Here is a 19,886-nt window from a genome sequence, read left to right as displayed (position 1 = left end):
GGATCAGAAAAACACACAAAATGAAGCTTGACTGCCGCAAAGCTGCATCAAATCTGCATCTTGTGCTGCGTCAATATTTATTTTGATCCCTGTTCAAACTTCAACTGCATCATCCATCAGCATTTTACTGTGATAATGACAACAACCTGGCACTGAGAGCCTGCTGCAGTAATCCAACTAACAGGGATGCCATCTAAATTTATACCACGCAAACAGCTCACTGACCTGACCCCTGGTAGTAGTTGCCTAATTAGCCCCCCCAAGTCCCAAAGAGTACATCAGATTATGCAGTGGTGACTCACCGGCTCTTTAGCTTGCTGCGCTAGCACAGCGTAGGTGGATATCCTGCTGCACATGCATTTGGTTTGGACAGTGGTTGATGCGAGCGTTTGGCAGCCTTGTGTGCCCCAGTTTTCGGCGCCAGCTTCCCTGGAGGTGGGGAGAAATGGGAGGGGAGGTAGGTAAGGGGGATGGCATACGGGACAAAAACAGGGATTGTGAGCATTACAAGGCTGCAGTAAAAGTTTCACCTAAGAGGAAGGGGGACAAAGCATCTCAGAGGTGTGAAGTTCACCAAGTTCCTGCAGTGATCCCGTCTATTCTCAAGGTTTAATATGCATGGAGCACTTGGCCTGTTGGCAGCCAGTGTCACTCAGCTTGTTCCAGGTCGCCGTGTTTAGAAGCCTAAACAGCCTACTTCCTTTCTTCTTTTAATACCCTTTAATCAAGGAAGAATATCTCCAGACTTTGGATGGCACTAATTGCCAGCGGCACTTATTCATCATTAATTGTATTAATATTATTGTTGTTGCTGTGTTAAGAAGTCATTGAAGATGAAAGAACATGTGGTAATGGTAATGGTTTGGCCCAGTTGGGATGGCCCAAGGAGTAGGAAGAAGCAGACCTTTTTAAATCTGACTTTTTTCACTTCCTGCGTTTAACAGGATAAGGATGTTCAATAGTGAGGTTAATAAGAGGTTGTAGATATCTTATTCAATATCAAAGAATAAATAAGAGGAAAAAAATGTTTTTCACTTTCACTTAAGAAATAAACACTGATAGCAGTGAGTACCTTTGATGGTGAATGAATGGGAAATGGTACTCCAAAACATCGGGCTTGCTAATTATCATCACTGCACAACTGCACCAAAAGCAAAAACTTTAAATGAGTAACGGCTTTGATAAGCTTGGTTTGATGCTCGCGTGATATTGATTTTCTTCACAGTGTTGCTTTTGAACATACACTCAATGAACAATCCATTGGGTACGCCTGTATAATCATGAGATCGCTCGTGAGCTATTCATTCAACAATACTATATGTTGATTATTGTAGTTGTAGTTCATTCCAAATGCTGATCCACCTTACAATTCTGGGCATCTCTTCATCTCCGCTACACACTGAGGGCAAAGCTTCTTCTGCTGTATCACACAGTTCTCACTTTTGGGATGTGAAGATAAAACAAATCTGATTCAAATAGAGCCGAGACTATAAATACATATGGATGGCTTGTCTCCAGGTCTTTTTTGCTGCACAGAAAATTAAGCCAACAAATCCTGGATAGCCAGAAACAGTGTGTGCATGTGTGTGTTGTAGTTATTGTTGACGATGCCGCTATATCGAGGTCCCATCTCAAGCAGTGGGTAGCGTCTGTTGGGATTCTCCTCAACAATAGAGGAAAAAAAACAATGGAAAGCAGGACGTATTTTTGAGAACAGGGAGTGTTTGTCCAATTAAACAGCTATAATGCAGCAAAAACATTATATGACATTAAATATGCTGCTACGGTTGCAATGGGTGCTAAAATAGAATGAGCGTGCTTCCAAAAAATAAGACTTTACCAATACGAAATGTAAAGTGTGTGAACTTTGTGAGGTAACACAGGAACTTTATTATAACTTATGCGTTCATAACCCCGATGATGCACATCTGCGCGATGACACTTCAAAGACTAAAGGAGGGAAAATGTGTCAAAACGACAACAGGCATCACGCAGTTTGTCAGGTAAACGTGTATCTGAGATGCAAACCTGAACGAGAGCTGGGGACGGTAGCAGACGATTTACTTATAGAGGCCAATCCTCCAAAGCTAATTAACGAGGTACATTTACATTTTTACGACTAACATGCATTAAGTCATGTGGAAATCAAGCAAGATTTGGCAGTTGTCATAGTTATCTATAAAATTAGTTTTTTTGTTAACAGGGGTGCCTGGAACAGATTAATTGGATCTACATTATTTTCTATGGGAAAATTTCTTTTGGTTAGAGTCCGTTTTGGTTTGAGTCAGACCTTCTGGAACGGGTTAATGATGTTAACCAAAGGACCACTGTAATATCTAATAGTATATCTCATTAGAAAGAACAAAGATGCCCTTTGGAAACTCATGTTTTAGAATGTTTTATTTTAGAAAGGTAAGAGTTTGAACAGTGTGATGTTTGATTTTTAGTAAAGCTCCTTTCCTGAAGTGCAGCCTGCACAACTGTTATCTCTGAACAATGGTCGCGCGCTGCTTTCATCTTATGCACTCATCTCTGTCAGAATAAAGTTATAAAAGAGCGTCAGACACTGTGGGGACACTATTGGACTTTTGTCTGCCGTCATAACAGAGGTGTGGCTTGACATGATGTGGATGTGTTAATTATGCTAAAAATTTTCACATAATTAATGAAATGAATTAGTTACTGCCATTAACATTCTATTTTTGACAGCCCTACTAAAAATACATAGTATGACTAAGTTAGTAATGTTCGTGTGTTTGTGTGATAGTCTTTGCAAACCCTCAACCCCCAAAAAAACAACAATACCAGCAAATGCACGTCATAGTTTTAAGGGGTATATGTGTCAAGGTCCTTTTAATGCAGGCAGCGGCAACCCAAGTCTACATTATCTGTAGGTAAGCATGATTCCAATATTTACTGACTTTCTGATGCATGATCCCCTTCTTTCGGAAACTGGGCCGCATGGCAATTTTCCAACACGATGACCCCACACACCCTTCCATCATGACAACTGCCTTTCAATGTTTGTTGTTGGCACAAAAAAAGTATTTTCTGTGCCAACATGGACACATGTACAAACTATCCATGTCCACATTGATTTGCAGACTAAATTTCAATCTCTATTGACTGTTGGTCTTCCTCTAATTAAGATGGAATAGATTTGTTTATAACCATGCATTTTTCAACAAAAAAGAACTACCAATAAGTGGAGCAAACCCTGGAGTGTTGTCGCTGCAAAGCCTCCACATGCTCTGCTCACACTGCCGCGGGACCGCTGAGGTAAAACAAGTCGCATTTCACTGTTTAGGAGGGATAAATGGATGATTTTTGTTTTATTTTTGCATTTAAATAGAGCTGCAGTCTGCTTATCTTATCATGGAAAACAGATCCCAGATGTACAAACAGGTGCGCAGCTGCTTGTAGGTGGTTTTAAAGGCCACGGCTCTCAAATGTATACTGCAACGGTCACAACGCGGAGCAAGTAAAATATGTAGTGTTGTGATAAACGACACAGCTGTTGTTTGGTTGTGACTCTGACGAGGAGCAACGTTTCATTAAATGGACCATTATTTTCAGGCAGTTATCCTTCAGTACACACAGGGATTACACATGCAAGCATTTCATCTTGTAAAAATGTTTGAGCTTTACAATATAAAGCACTGGAGGAATTTATGAATGGAAGTGAAAATAGTGAAAATTTCAAACCAAAACATTTTGTGAAGGGTACAGTACACGTTCAGTATACTAGTAATTATTTATCCACTGTTTTGATTTATTTCTAATTGTATTTTGTCTTTTTTTTAATCCTGGCTAAAGGCTGGACAACTGGGTGACTGGTGACATAAAAACGCTGGTTCCTTGTGAGTCGCTTGGATTTGTACTCTTTGGATATGTAATAGTTGTTGCGTGTTCTATTAGTCCGCTCAGTTGTTTCCCCGCCATCTAGCCTGGCTCTATGTTTCTTTTTTGCTTTATAACAGTATTTTTTCACGGTGCTTTTTGCCAGCTCAAGACAAAGCTTAGCCGGTGCCTGCTGCTCCCTCCTTTGTTGGCTTTGTTGTACTTTCTCATATGATCATTAAAGTGTTTTCGGCCTCACGCCTCTGCATCTGGGGTGCAGATCTACACAGCAAGGTAACATTATGTTCTCTACCTATTAGAAAATAGCAACATTTAAACACAATAAGTGAGGTATCAATAATAGCGGAGACATAGGCAAGGGGTAAGACTAAATAAGCTCTGTTTCTTCCTATTTCGCAAACAAAACACAAAAACAATACCATTACTACGGTAAAACTAAAATGAATTAATAACCATGGCAATTGTATAGCAATGGGTATCATGAAAGGTATGAATGTTTGAATTAGCGGGGTCAGAAAGGTGGCATTCTTCAGTGAACAGTGTGGTGTATTTACCATACAAGTTTGGATTTGTATTTTTCACTGTGTTTCCAATGTGTGGGAAATCTCGATACAACCGAAATACAGCTCTGTCAGGTGAGACACATTCTCATGGAGAACACGAGCATCACTGTATGGAAATGTGACAATCCAGTTGTTGAAATATTTAATCTGATAAGTGAAAACCTTTCACCTGCTTTGCTGTGCTAAATAAAACATCAGCGGCCTCATCGAAGCCACTATGCTTTCTCCTCGGGGGACCATAAATGTCTGCTCAAAAGGTCATGGACATCCATCCAACTGTTGCCATGATATTTTTTTAGGCTAAAGTTGCTGAACGAACAACAGACAAGCAAAATCACTGTACTGCTTTACCAAAAACACATCATAGCACTGTGGGAATGCTTCACCAGTCGGCTGGAGCTAATTGTCATTTACAATAGTGTTTGCCGCCTGATTCTTGCAAAGTGGTGTTCCAAATGTTATGAAAAACTGTAAAACGATCTGAAAAAAAACTCCAAAATTGACCTTTTGTGTCAAGAGAGAATAAATTGGCGCCGACACTTGAATGAAAGGGCAGCAATATGAAAGCCAATTGCACCCTATTAAGGAAAGAAAAAGGTTAAGCATGCTATGAATTCTCAAAATTGATGTCATAGATGAAAGGATTTCATCTGAACGCAGGTAAAGTTGGGGAGAAAGCAAGACGTGTATTTGCTTTGCTTGTACCAACGTTGCCAAGGGGTAACCATCCACTCCTGACCCACATTTTACACTTTTTTTGTGGATTCTGGATCCTCATTTGTCCAAAAGTAGGCGGCGGCGGCGGCTCTCATGAAGTCTGCAATGATTAGTGGTTGCAAACAGACACACGCTTGACACGCGGCTGTTGTTGACGGAAGTAGCGCTAGTTCCTATCTATGGGCTCTGTGAAATCAACGTGCCCAGGAAAGAAGTTCCAGTAATGTTTCAAAGAACTATTTAACATCAATGTCATCCTACATTACCCTCTAACAATTAAAACGGTAAACTAATTTGAAAAAAAACTGATTGATGAGATTCAATGCAAGCCCTCCATTTTACAATGCAAGACCCATGTAGCTTTTGTGCTTTGTCACGGCTGATCCTGGGTAATGTGTGCCATCAAGTGTGTAAAATAAACGCCTCTCGTCTCCTGAATGGTGAGATGGTCAAATCAATCACTTTTTTCCCACTGTTAGTATACAAGACGGACAAACAAGTGAGTCATAGGCAAAAGGCAAATGATGGAGTATATGCAGATATTGGACAAAAGGGATTGAAGTGGGTACAGACAATCAAATCACCTATCTAAGAAACACAACATATGCACAGGGCAGGCTTATGAGAATGTTCAGTGGCTTACAATGGCAGTTTTATCATCTAGACATATTCTGCAGTTTCTCCAATATACAGTATACTGTACAAACATACGCAATGGACCAGAATGGATGAAATCCAGACAGTACAACCCAGACAGCATGCGAGCCAGAATGCACTCCCCCCTTGAGGCAAGTACACTTGCCTTTGTCCCTCACACACGAGTACCAATCTTCATATGACACAAATCCACCACAACTTACTCTCTGCCGCTTCCTAGCATCCATAATGCAGGACTGACCAGCACTTTTTTTTTTTTTTTACACTACGACACAGGCACATGTTTGATCTCTGTGTGTGAACCTCCATATACATGTATCTATCTGACCCACATACTGACTCTGTATAGTTTTTTTCTATTCTCTCTCACTCTGTCTGATGGAGCTTAGAAGCAGAAAAACATGAGATTATATGAAGCTTGGTGAAATGTTTATGTACAGGGAGACACAGTTTGTGTTTGTACTGTAAGTGTAATTTTTGTTGCAGAAAATTGTAGTAGTGAAATATTTACTGGTCTAACTTAAGGGTACAAAATGACAGAGAGAAATAGACTATGGATGCATTAGGGGTGTCAAAAGTGCGACCTGGCGGACATTTGTGGTCGGCGCATTCTAAAATTATAATTTAACAAGATAAAAAAAAACAGCAACAACATAAAAAAAACAAAACAAAAATGCAGTACTTTTACAAGAATAAAGTCAAAATATTAAAACAAAAAAATTTATATTCTAATGAGAAAAAAGTTGCAAATTACAAGAATAAACTTGTAATATTTTGAGGAAAAATGCTACTCTAGTAGCATAGAGTTGAAATATATATATAAAAAATACTTTTTTTTTATTTGAAAAATGGATTGGGAGAAAAAGTTATAATTTTATGACAATTAAGTAGAAATATTGTGAGAATATGGGAAGAAATTCATAATTATGGGAAGAAAATTGACAAGAAGGAAGCTGAACTATTTGGAAAAAAAACAAAACAAACAGCAGCATAACTGGAACAAACAACAGAAATTTTCCGAGAAATAGAATTCTTATAAGAAAAAAAGTTGCAATTTTCAGAGAAGAAACTTGTATATTATGAAGTAAGTAAAGTAAGTATTCAGGAAAAATATGTTTTTGAAAGATGTAATATGAGAAACAAATCCATCCATCCATTTTCGATGCCGCTTGTCCTCACAAGGGTCGCGGGGGTATGCTGGAGCCTATCCCAGCTGACTGGGCGAGAGGCAGGGCACACCCTGGACTGGTCGCCAGCCAATCACAGGGCACATATAGACAAACAATCATTCACACTCACATTCATGCCTACAGTATGGACAATTTAGAGTCTCCAATTAAAATAACGTGTGTTTTTGGAATGTGGAAAGAAACCGGAGTCTCCGGAGAAAACCCACTAACGCACGACAAGACCATGCAAACTCCACACAGAGATGCTCAAGCGGAGATTCGAACCCATATCTTCCCGATCTCCTGACTGCCAACATGCTAACCACTAGGCCACCGAGAAACAAATATTGGAACATTTGAAAACAACAGTAAAAATGGGGAAAAAGAGCAAAGGCTATAGTTCATACTAATATATCACAAGGACAATTTCACAAAGCTGAGTTGCAGTTTTTTCTTGCAATATATATAACGCCTTAGCATATCTACATGTGTTAGCTTACAAAATATCAAAGTGGCCCTTGCAGCCGTTCCTTTTCAGTATGTTGCCGTTGGTGGAAAAAGTTTGGACACCCCTGTATTAGGGCTAGTAACATCTTACACCATCCTACGTGTGCTGTAGCATACTGACAGCTGAATTGAAATATTAGCTGTGCAATTGCAATGATGCAGTATAGTGTTACTCCTGCCAAAATATAGGAAATTCCTGCTTCCCCCGTGCTTCCCTTGTGCTACGCGTGCTTTGGCATTGACCTCCGCTGCCCATGAGCTAATTTATAAAGCTTCTTTTTAGGGATTATCTTTCTTCCTGGCGTGCAAGCCAGAGCATGAACCAGAAAGCAGAGAGATACAGGTTGTCTGCGTCCATAAATGGTCTGACACTGCAAAGTGACCGTCTCTATTAACATGGGCAGGCAATATGGCCTGAAAGGGAGCGACTCATGCGGAAAATGAATTATCAATCCTCTTTGTGAGGAAGAAAGGAAACATTTAATAATGCCGCAGTCATTACGCTGATCATTTGAAAACATACCATTTTCCACAAAGTTGAGTCTTTATGAAGCTTTTGCAAAAATGATTTTTTTCATCGGATGAGTCAAGGTCAGCGACATACAACGTAAAGACGACAGTGGCCTCTCAGCCTACATCCAGTGGCACAAGATTAAAGAGGATAATGTATGGCCAAACAAGATAAGCATAAGGCATATACTGGACTTAAGTTGCTTGCATAATATAACTTTTACATATTTATTAGGACACATACTTGGCTGGGCGAGTCACTTACCCTCACAAAGTCCACAAGTGAAGAGGATATATGATCCACTTTTCTCAATCTAAGTAAAAATCTAAACACTAATGGCTTCAGTCAAAACGTGTTGATGCAAGACACTCCATTATACAGGTCACATGATGATGTGATCAATAATGAGTCCAAAAAAAAAGGCTACTGCGGGACTTAACCCTGCTTTGCATAATTGTGTCATCCATATTAAAAAGTAAAAGCTTTCCATATCCATGCAGTTTGCCAGCAGAAGGAAGTCAAGGCATCAGACTTGCAAATACGCTACTGAGAAGTGATCCCACCAAGCCGCAGCTAACGAGTCGAAAAATATCAGTCCTCAACAAGAACACGGGTGTGAGAAATTAAAGCTACCACACAAACACGTGCCGCAAAAGGACCGTTTTGATAACCGGGGGAATGAGCCTGTGCACGTCTAAGACGCCCCGCGGAGGCAGAGCCCACGTTAAGCCCTACTGGCCGACTCCCTCTTGATGCGCTGATTCGCTGTTTGACACAGTTCTGATCCCTTCTGCTCAGTCAGATGGGAAAGTGGAGCAATCCCCATCAGCCCGTTCACCCCTCCTGCTGGCTGCTACAATGTTGAGTACAGTGTGTGCGTTTCGCCATGAATCTTGGCTAAAGCCGGCATGGGGGGGGGCAGACATAGAAGTTCGCATCCATGTCCAACAGATAAAGCTGCAAACGCAATAATTTCACTTTAAAATAACGTGATCCCAACTTTTTTGGATGGGATAATTGCTCTTCATAAGAAGAATAGCATTTCTGTGACATCTGCATTTAATACCACAGTCTTCAGGTAAGTTACACACCACAACCGCAAGGGGAGCCAAAGAGCAATAGAAGGGAACAGTGCATAATACTGCACTAGTGTAATCCCTCGTTTGTCACGGTTAATTGGTTCCAGACCCAACCGTGATAAGTGAATTTCCGCAAAGTAGGATTCCTTATTTATAAAGAGAATATTTTCATAGTTAAAGCAAAGAAAACCTGTTTACAACCTTCTAAATATGTTATTTAACCTTATTAGAGACATGAATTAACATTTCATTGTCATCTTTACACTTGCATTACCCAATATAGTAGATATAATTAGAGAAATTTGCCCGTGTGCTTTGCTTTAAACGTGCGCCGGTGCAGGGGGAGTTGATTGGGGGGGCGGACAATGAGTGACGTCAAGGTGTCAGAGTTGAGTTTTAGCTTGGCGTGGGTTACGGCTGCAACAGTAGCCCATGTAAAAGGTTATTGTGCCTGTTGTGAGATAATTCAAACCTGCAACAAAAGTCTGTTGTTCCAGCTATCAAGTCTCGTGCTTGTGTTTCTCATCGAACATTACAGCAACATTACTTACAGTACTACACATAGTGACCAGTGTGGAATATTACATTTCATCACAATGTCTTTGAATGTGTCTTCTGAATGCCTAATATTTGTATTTTAGTTAATTTTGCCATTTTTATGCTTGAAAATGCTTAATTTATGCAACAAATAGGTACAATTTTCTAAAATATGCCTTTTTTCCACTCATAATAGGCATTTTTCAACAACAAAACAACATGATTTATTCATTTATATACTTTTGAAAAGCCGTGATGGAGTGAAGCCATGAAACTCAAAGTGCAAAGTGGCAAAGGATTACTGTATGTGAATATTTTATCCTTAAAAATGCAAAACATTAAAGGAAAGCTGCACTTTTTTGGGAATTTTGCCCATCATCCACAAGCCTTATGTGAGACATGAACACACATCTTTCTTCTGTGCGTTCTAAAGACATAAAAAACAGCTAAAAAGAGGCAGCTAAGAATGCACACAATGGGACGCACCTATTCCGCCTACTGAAAAAACCCTCCAAAAACACCAACAACACTCCAGTTACATAACGTGACCTGCATATTAACCAAGCTACAGCGACATTGTTATTATTATTATTGTTATGCCAAATAACTACGTTAACTGGCGTAGTGACACCTCACCACACCACACCACACCGGCTAGCTACGAGCTTCACCACACACTCGCCCACAGCGCCACGCTCACAATGCCTCAGGCCACGACTGAAAGGTGAAGCTACATATTGGAGATACCACCATTGCTGCTATGTTTTTGTTTTTGACTTTGTAAAAGTTAATGCTAGATGTCGCTATGTGAAATCAATGCGCCAAGGAAGGAGGTTCCGGTAATGCTTAAAATGACCAGCATGCGGCGAAGTATTACATGTTATGATGAATGTACCTGTTACTACACGGTCACAGCATGCATATCTTACCATATGAATTTTGGAGGTGTTTTAATAGCAGGCTTTCTCTGCGGAATAGGTGTGTCCCATTACATGCCTCTTTTTAGCTGCTTTTATGTCTTTAGAACACACAGAAAAGAGAAAGACATATGTGTTCATGTCTCACATAAGAATTGTGGATGATGGCAAAAATTCCCAAAAAAGCGCAGTGTTCCTTTAAGAGCGCAGCACGCCTGCAGTCTACCATGGCACGTTGGGGATGTTGGCGCTAGTTGTGCCACACATATTAGGTTGTTATTTCTCCATGGCAGTGATGGACAGCAGCGTTTGCTCACCGGGTCTTTAACCGCTGATCCCAGATCAAGCTGAAAAGCACCGGGGGATTAGAAATAGGATTGCGTGACCCCCGCCGAACCCTCACGTGCCAAATGTCATCCATTCATCTGCGGTGTACATGACATTATCTCTAACTAATGACTCCTGTTTTTAAGCAATGAGAGAGCTCAGCATTGCCATTTGAGCTTTAGCATTGGTTTGACAGCGTGCTGCATGGACACTGGCTAGAAATGGGATGAGGAATGCATAATGGAATGTGGAATGATGCATAAATGCATTTGTAAGATGAGCACCATGTACACTGCAGATGTCAGCGGCATCTGTAATGTACATTTATTTTCGTCTGAAGTGGGAATGTAAATGAGTGTTTATGTATACGGTTGGGAACCGGGAATTCTAACAGCATAGAGTTCAGTTTTAGGATAAATATTTCAAGTTTTCACATAAACTGCTAAGTCTGATCTGCGCCTTTGAAAAAAAAAAACAAATAAAGTGAGCAAAGGTTGAGAGTGAGGCAAATTGGGGAGAAACGGAAAGGATCGTGAGCACAATGACTTGAGCAGATGGCGTCAACATATGGGCACGTTCGGGGCAAAATAAATAAATAAACACCCACATAAATAACAATTTGAACTATGAATATTAGAAAACCATTTGCACACTCGAAATTAAGAACAAACTACTGATTAATGGTCCGACTGAAACTACATTAACAGCATTTGATTAAATGACTCTGGGCTTTAAATGGCTTTACATTAATCATGATGCAGATTTAAAATTCCTTCTTGGAATTCAGTTATGTACTTTATATTATGTCAACAGCGACAACAATATTCCATGCATTAAAAGCAGTATTTTGAAGCTGTTCGGGTTCCTGCATTTGACGTGCCTGGCTGTAAAAAAATATGCGTATATATATATAGCCTTCATGGCCCCGCAAATTTACTTAATTTTTTTTTTCTCCAAAAATAGGCAGTTTTTCCGCACAACACACAGCTCGTTCACCCTAAGCCAGTCATCATTTATAAATACGTAACAATACAGGTAAGGATAGTAGCACTGTTAATAAAAAAACAGCTTGTACATGTTTATGTGTCTATGCTTCACTGATATCGTTTTTTTCACCAAGCGTTGAGATTTCACACTTTGTTGAGCGGTCCTTAAATGTATCATAAAAGTGAAACTTACATATAAGGCAGGGAGATTTTACAAATTTTGCAATATACAGTCATGGAAAAAAATGATTAGACCACCCTTGTTTCTTCAGTTTAGTGATCCATTTTAACAACTGGTACAACTAAAGGTACATTTGTTTGGACAAATATAATGATAACAAACATAGCTCATAAGAGTTGAATTTAAGAACTGATATCTAGCAACTTCCATGGTTTTCTTGATAATAACAAAAAATCACTAAAGTTCTTCTTAGAGCATTGTACTGCCAAAAAATTTAACTCTTATAAGCTATTTTTGTTGTCATTGTTATATTTGTCCAAACAAATGTACCTTTCGTTGTGTCAGGAACTAAAATTAAAAAGAAACTTAACAAATGAGGGTGGTCTAATCATTTTTTCCACGACTGTATGGTAATAGTTTTGTTTCCAAACAAAGTATCGATCATTTAGCTCAGGGGTGTCCAAAGTACAGCCAGGGGCCATTTTTATTAGGCCACGGCACATTATTAAAATATCATTTAACAAAACAAACTTTAAAAAAGTGGCACAGACTCCAAATACATGTTTTTTTTTTTAAGTTGTTATATTCTGAGAAACAATCAAAACCAAATAAAGTTGTAATTTTTGGAAAATACTATTTGAGAAAAAAGTTGAAAACATTTAAAAATATATATTTAATATATATTTATATTACAATATTTTTATATAATATATTGAATTAACAATTATAAATTATTTATTTAAAACTATATTTTATTATAATCAATATTTTAGAATAGTATTTAATTTATGATAGAATAAATTATATATTATATTATAGGTATAATAGTGATACAACGCATAAATATTATATGTTTTTCATTGTTAAAAATTCATTGAAGTTGTGTGTGTTGCAAATAATTTGTGTAGTCATCGCTAAACATGGTCAGTGTGTGAGTCCGTGCGTGTGTGTGTGTGTGTGTGTGTGTGTGTGTATATACACTGCTTTCTGCAAACATATTCCCTCAGTCCATGCAAACACATTTAGATGCTCACCACACAGCTTCTTGTTTGAGCATGTTCGCTTGATGGACATCACTGCCACCTTTCCACTTTATATTCTGTTTGACGCTGATCTCATAATGTCTGCAAATGTAATTTGGCTGCGGCTGTGATCCGAAGGAAAGGTAGTCCGGCGCTATTCCAATCACCTCTGATCCTCTACTTGCTTATTGTGCTTTCTGTCAGTGGAGAATAGTTACTAGCAAAACAACACGTATGGTCGGAAGCGAAGTGGAGCTTATCACAATGTTTGTCGTCTGCCAGCATGACGAATGAAAACCCAACAAAACCATTTAATCTGTAAAAGAATTATCTGTGTTGAGGAAAAAAGTAAGCGTGGCCGTATGTTTCTGACCGAAACATACACGTCCTTATCAGCTTACGCAGGAATACCTCTCCACTTGCTTCAAAATGAACTGTCTTGCTCAAGCCTTCATCAAATAATGGGAGAGCATGGAAAGCTCCCCTTTGACTATGGCATAAATGCCACCTTTTGAAGACTTGGTGATCTGATTAACAGCTCCTGCTGCTACCCGTGTCAAGAATGGACAGCGAGGCTCATAACAAGCGGGAAACATTTGATCAAATATTGAAAAGGTCAAAGCTGACTGAAGCGTGGGTGGTAACGCATCAAGACTATGAATATTTCAAGCGAGCATATTTGTGGCCTAAACCAAACAACACGGCATGCTTTAGTAGGTTGGGTTAGATTCCGTGCCACTCCACACATCTGCTTAAACTCATTCCCGAGACAGAAATGCATTTTTTACATAGCCATGGATAAGGAATGTAGGGCATTCACAGAGATGACCTGGAACGTAGTGGGCATCAGCATGCTGGCATGTCAGATTTTTTTTTAATTGAATTTTTAAATGGGTTAAAAGCAATACTAGCAAAATTGATTGTGCTGGCTCCCATTATTTAGTGCAGCAGATGAACCAGCATGCACAGCAATCATTGGCCTACTGAGATAAAAAGGGAAATAAACAAACAAGGGCGAGTGATGGCACAATGCTAATTTCAAATTAAACCAATCATCCACAAAGAAAGGCAAAATACCATTTGAATATGTTGCATGTAAATTAAACATCGGAAGCAAGAGTAGCCACAAATGAAACATTGGCCCGCTGAGGCAATCTGAGCCAAGCTACTTTTGAACCCTTCACAGAGAGAATGGTGTTTGCTCCGGCTAGCTCATTTAATTAACACTAACGGGAAAGACACAGAACATCGTTAGACCGGTCTCAGTTCATTAATAAAATGAATCCGACTGGACACCGGCGCAAAAAAACAAGATGAGCATCGATTTAGAGCTGCGTCACACTCACGCTGAGCGAGCATTAAAAATAATTCGGAATAACTCACGGGTTGCCGTAGTCCCACACGACGCACTGAGGGTCGGATGTACCCTGCAAGACAAGGAGGAGGGTTGGTGGGGAGGAGAAGATAATCTGTTAGTGCCATTGCAGAGGACGAAGCTTGTTGCCGGAGGAGAAAGTGTGATGCTGTGTGGATGATGGAGAGAGGCAAACACACAATAAAACACAAGGATTGGGAAAGTCAGTGGGAGGGCGTCATGAAGAAAACAGTTACAGTTGGGGTGGGATAGCAAATACTGGCAGAAAAAAAAATAATGCTAATGGCTTTTCAAACATGCTTGACAAACTTAAATTAAAGTACATCACATGTTTATTAAATTCAACATGTCCATACATGAGTAGGAATAAGCAGAGCTTATGTAATCCTACCCCTTTCACCATGTCATTACTCATAGTGTGTTCACTTCCTGTGTTTTACGTGTACCCCGTTACTCATTTCTTATAGGAAACAGACAGTAAAGTTCATAGATATTGTAGCTAGCCTAATCAACATTCAAAAATAAATAGACTAGATCCCTGCTTTTCAGGACCACCACGGAATGTCGAAAAACCATGCTAACCCCTCCCCCCTCAAACCCTCCTGCTAGCTTGGATTTTGGATCAACATTTGTAATAAAGTGACTGGTGGAATTCTTCAATTTGATTCTGCTCCAGAACCGTCCCCTTCTCTTTTCAATTGCCATTGTTCACCCGCAACACAACCCAGATTTAAGCCCTAAATATGTCTCACACAGGAACGTTCCTGAGATTTTTTTTCGCATCCATACTGTCCCGGATTAGTAAAATGTTGCAGTCGGACGCGAACAAATCACTGAGTGAGAACAATTTAATACACAAGCACACCTACTGTACGTGTGGCATTGTAAACAAACACGCGGGCGGAACTACGTGACACACTAAACCACAGGAGAAGAAAGAACGCGTGTGCATAAGTCCGTCGTCTTCCACTTTTCAAGACTTACAAGAAGTTGATTTACTTCAGCGAGTCATTATGGAGTATACGAACAAAATATGAGGAGAATGTCGGCTGTGGTGAGTCATATCCCTCGAAATATTCAGATATTATGGTGGTTTGTTGTCACAGCTCACTTCTGGTCACGTGATGGCGTCGTCATTCTCGTATTGGCTGTATCCACGACAACGGCAAGCCGTCGTTTTCAGATGTTACCACTCTGGAAGCCGTTAAAAAAAAAATACAGTTTCATGTCACCCAGAATGCCGTTCCCGTGTGGATGAAAGGCTGAAACGATAAAATGCTTTGCCGTTTTGACATGAAAACGTTTCCGTGTGGATAGCCCCTTATTAAATGCATTTCAAGTATAACATTTATAGGTACGCTTCGCAAATGAATGTTATTGTAAGATGATCCATGAACAGATTGGAATCAGAGTCATGACGATGGTGCATTCAAGGACCGCCGGACAAAGTGCAAAATCTCAAAGCTTTAGAAAAAACATTATCAGTGAAGCATAAAGACAAACGTGTAAAAACGGTGGTAGACGTATGCTGTACATTTTATCGGTATTGTCACATATTTATGAAATTATTATTATTATTACAATTAATATCACCTATTTTCGGGGGGAGGGGGAAATTCTTAATTAAATTTGTGGTGTGGCGAATGTGTGGGGTTCCAAAATATTAATTATTTTTTAAAACCCAAGTACAGGATTAATAACCGATTAAATATTGTAATGGATAGATAAACATACAATCTGAAATGATAAAACGATAAATAATACAGACACTGTGGTTCTCAGCATTCATAAGCATGTTCCTGTATGTAGTGTATGTGAAACATGAAAGATGACGAAGCCACAGAACAAAGTGTTTTAATATAAAATACTGTGGTGCGGGGCTGCCATGGCAATGGACTTATTACAAGTCATTGTACCATCAAAATGACCCTAACCCCCCAACTATTTGCTGCTAAAACCCATTACATGCATTAGAGAAAGTAGCCATGAACACACATGTAGGGCACAATGATTGCTAAGTCCAACAAGCCATCAGTGGAGGTGGATGAATGTTCCAGAAACCCACCAAGAAGACCTGCCCATGAGACTACAGTATATCCATCACAGGTTCAATATCTTTAAGCGATTCATCACAACTGGTTGCACTGGCGATCGAGTGATCTCGAAATTGATTATTTTCAAAGGTTGTTCTTTAGCCCTTTCAACGGTTCACATGTGGGCGCTCACTTGAGTCAACAGAACAAGGATGAGTAACTCTAGTCCTTTCTTACAACACACCGTAAAGTCATAGCGCTCTTTTAAGAACCAAAGACAGAGACAGAGGAAAGTGGCGTTCATGTGCCGTGCATACAATACAACTCAGTTGGTCATTTCTGTGTGCTGCATTTGCCTTTGGGCTCCCCCTTTTGGTATATTGTATTAAAGCAGCATTTCACAAGCTGATGGTTGATGCAGACTTGGTCATGGTCAGGGGTTTATTTACATAGCAAATTACATTCAGAAACATCACATGTTTACACCGGCACAATTCAACATGCCCCAAAAGGAGTCGAAAGAAGCAGAGCCTACTTAATCCTGCCCTTTCTGCGCGCCTCAGCAATTGCTGATACATGTGTTCACTTGCTGTTGTTCAACTATTACTATTTTCTAACAGCACAAAGTATGCATAGAAATAGAAAGATAGCTTAAACAGTGATGAAAGAAAAGGGGAAAAAAGAAGAAAAAGGAAAATGCATTGAAAATTAAAATACAAAAAAGTTAATAATGACATAAGAAAATAATAAACATAATAAATGCAGAATACATAAATAAATACATTCATTACATATGAATAAATAAAATAAACAAATTATGGGTGTAAAATTAAAGCATTAATTGTGATTAATGAACTACAGTTAGTGCGTTATGTTTTTATCGCATTAGTCACATTTTTTTATCTCTAACTTTACTGTTTCAGTATATGGCTTGCCTTTTTATAAAATCAGTTTTTATGGGCTTCTAGAGCTTGAGTTGTTGGAGTGAAAAACAATGGTCAGTCACACCCTGAAGTGGACATTGATTGGCTGTTCCCATTGTAGTTGGGAGGGCAAGGCGAGGAGCGGTGAGCACAATATGTAAACAGCGACAAGCAAAGCAAACGTAAGATTTCGGTGGAACATTCACCATTCACCCATTCAATGGACCTCAGCTGATTCAGTGTTCAACACTTGTACTGCTTAGAAAAATGTGCTCTTTTTGATGTGTTAACCTCAGTGCTTTATATGGACCAAATATTTGATTTTATTTTTATTTTGCAATTATTTGGAGATTACAAAAGAACACAGCCGTCTTCCTCCCTTGTTGTCTAAACTAAAAGTTGCAGGCAGCACATGGGACTGGTCTCAAATATAGTGGAATGTCATTTTTATATATCAATAGTTTGATCTGCCACAATAATGTCATGATTTCAATGAAAATAGCTCAAGGTGAGGGCTTTCCATGGCATTTTTTAGGTAGGATTAAAAAAAGATTAATTTGATCAATTACAGATCATAATTAATTAAACTCTCCATTTTTGTAATCTCTTGACAGCACTAAAATAAATACATACAGGAGTAAAAAACTGACAGAAATGTTAAATCAACACAGAAGATAAACCAAGAAATAAATTATCAAAAAATTATAGATTAATTTTATGTCCGTGGCTCTGCAAGAAGATTTAAACAAGCACTAACTTATTGTCAGGTGAAAGTTAAAGACTCTTCTGAATGCCAACAACGTTTTTCGGTGCAGTGATTTAGTTCTCTAAAGCGCAAAGTCACCCCTTTGAATAAGTTGACAACTAATCTTCCATGAACAAGCAAATCGGGGGTCCTCGACACGGGCAGGGCTTGCCAACAGAAAAAGGATGCGAGATTTATGAGAGGCTGGGTGACCCAGATTGATGGATGACAGCACTCTGGCTCGCATGCAAACCGATATAAGACAAGACAGGGTGTGTATTGGTCTGCCGAGGTGTGCGTTATTGTCGGCCATCAATCAGCTCTCATCATGCCTGACAACAGTGCACTCCCACCATGCAGATGTGTTGCATCTGCTTGCTTGACGTCCCTCAAAGAACAGCAGTTTCAATCAAACAGCTGCAAGAGAGTGCTCATATTGCTCTCCACCTTAGCAGCTATCTTTTCAATTTCTCTTAAAAGCAGCAGCAATTTCCTTTCCATTTTTATAACCACACGTGGTATGTCTGGCGATAAATGTTGGCTGCATGTTGACGGAGAATATCTTACGTTAATCAGATGAGCCGCAAAAGGCTGGTTGGGGCTTTCCACTTTTTTTGATGAAAGCAAACTAGATTAAAGTGCAATTACTTAACCTGGCTAGTGAGCTGGGGGAGCCTCGCAAAAGGCAGGATGAAGGATGGCATGAGGAAGAGGTGAGGGGTAACATTTGGCATCGTCGAGGGGTCCACTCATGTGATTTCCTCCTGTGACCTCCTGCTTCTTACTTGCCATTTATGTACTTTTGGGTATCAGGGAACTAGTGGCTGATCTAAGATCACCTTTTTAGATAGGACACGACCTCTCCTTGGAGAATGAAGCCTGGGGCAGCCGCTATCGCAGCACAGCTTCGGCAGCTGGCTGCTTCTACTTTTGGCCAAGGTTAACAGCAAGTGGACTGCAGTTGAGGAACATGCCCGCTCCCCCTCGTCTTTATATTGCAAGCACACTGATAATTTAGCATCTATCTGAGGTTCAGCCCAAGCGAAAGTACATTGCAACATAAAAAAGCAGATAGTCGTCCCTCGCCCCTTCACGGTTCGAAGTTGTGGCTTCGCTCAATCACGTTTTCTCAAAAATATATTAATTAACAAATCATGCTGTTTTGTGGTTGAATATGGCCTATTAATTGTCAATAAATTTGCATATTGAAGCAAATTTTACGTATTTTTGCCAAAATTAAGCATTTTTAAACACAAAATTGCCAAATGAACTAAAGTATGAATATCAGGCATTCAGAAACGCATTTAAAGAAAGCTGTGAATGATATGTGCTGTTCTACATTGATCCCTCCACTAGGTGTCAGTAATCTTACTTTAATGTTAAGCGAGACGTGTTTGCCTGAACAACAGGCTTTTATTGCAGTGTCAGCAGGCACAATAATCCCTAATAAAACCCTATTAAAAACACGGACTACTGTTGCTGCAGTAACCCACGCCAAGCTAAAACTCAGCTCTGAAACCCCGACCTCACTTCCTGTCCGCCCGCCACTAAGCCCCCCTAGGGAACAAGCAACACACACGAGCTTAAGTCTTGTTTATTTCTTAAATAGCTTATTTACTCTTATTGTGTCTACTATAATGGGCAATATGAGTGTAGAGGTGACTATAGGGGTGTTATTCCATATCTAGAGGGCTCCAATAATGTTCAGAACCATATTTGGAAGGTAATTAAAGAGGTTCTTAATGCTCTAACTATGATAATATTTGATTTATAAAT

General features: G+C 39.5%; 1 protein-coding gene across 16 annotated transcripts in view; it reads right to left on the bottom strand.

Moving 5' to 3' along the window:
- Positions 1-19,886, bottom strand: part of adgrb2 (adhesion G protein-coupled receptor B2) — a 468,300-nt gene that overhangs the window by 63,081 nt on the left and 385,333 nt on the right. For all 16 annotated transcript variants that reach the window (XM_054763627.1, XM_054763619.1, XM_054763622.1 and 13 more), the window contains 2 exons: positions 14,418-14,461; positions 303-429 (listed from right to left, as the gene is read on the bottom strand). In XM_054763627.1, coding sequence (XP_054619602.1) covers positions 303-429; positions 14,418-14,461 — 171 coding nt within the window. The remainder of the gene's footprint in view (positions 1-302; positions 430-14,417; positions 14,462-19,886) is intronic.

This window comes from Dunckerocampus dactyliophorus, chromosome 20, assembly GCF_027744805.1.
Source record: "Dunckerocampus dactyliophorus isolate RoL2022-P2 chromosome 20, RoL_Ddac_1.1, whole genome shotgun sequence".
Lineage (NCBI taxonomy): Eukaryota > Metazoa > Chordata > Actinopteri > Syngnathiformes > Syngnathidae > Dunckerocampus > Dunckerocampus dactyliophorus.
The sequence above is the reverse complement of the archived record's forward strand: the minus strand, read 5'-3'. Positions and strand labels throughout refer to the sequence as shown.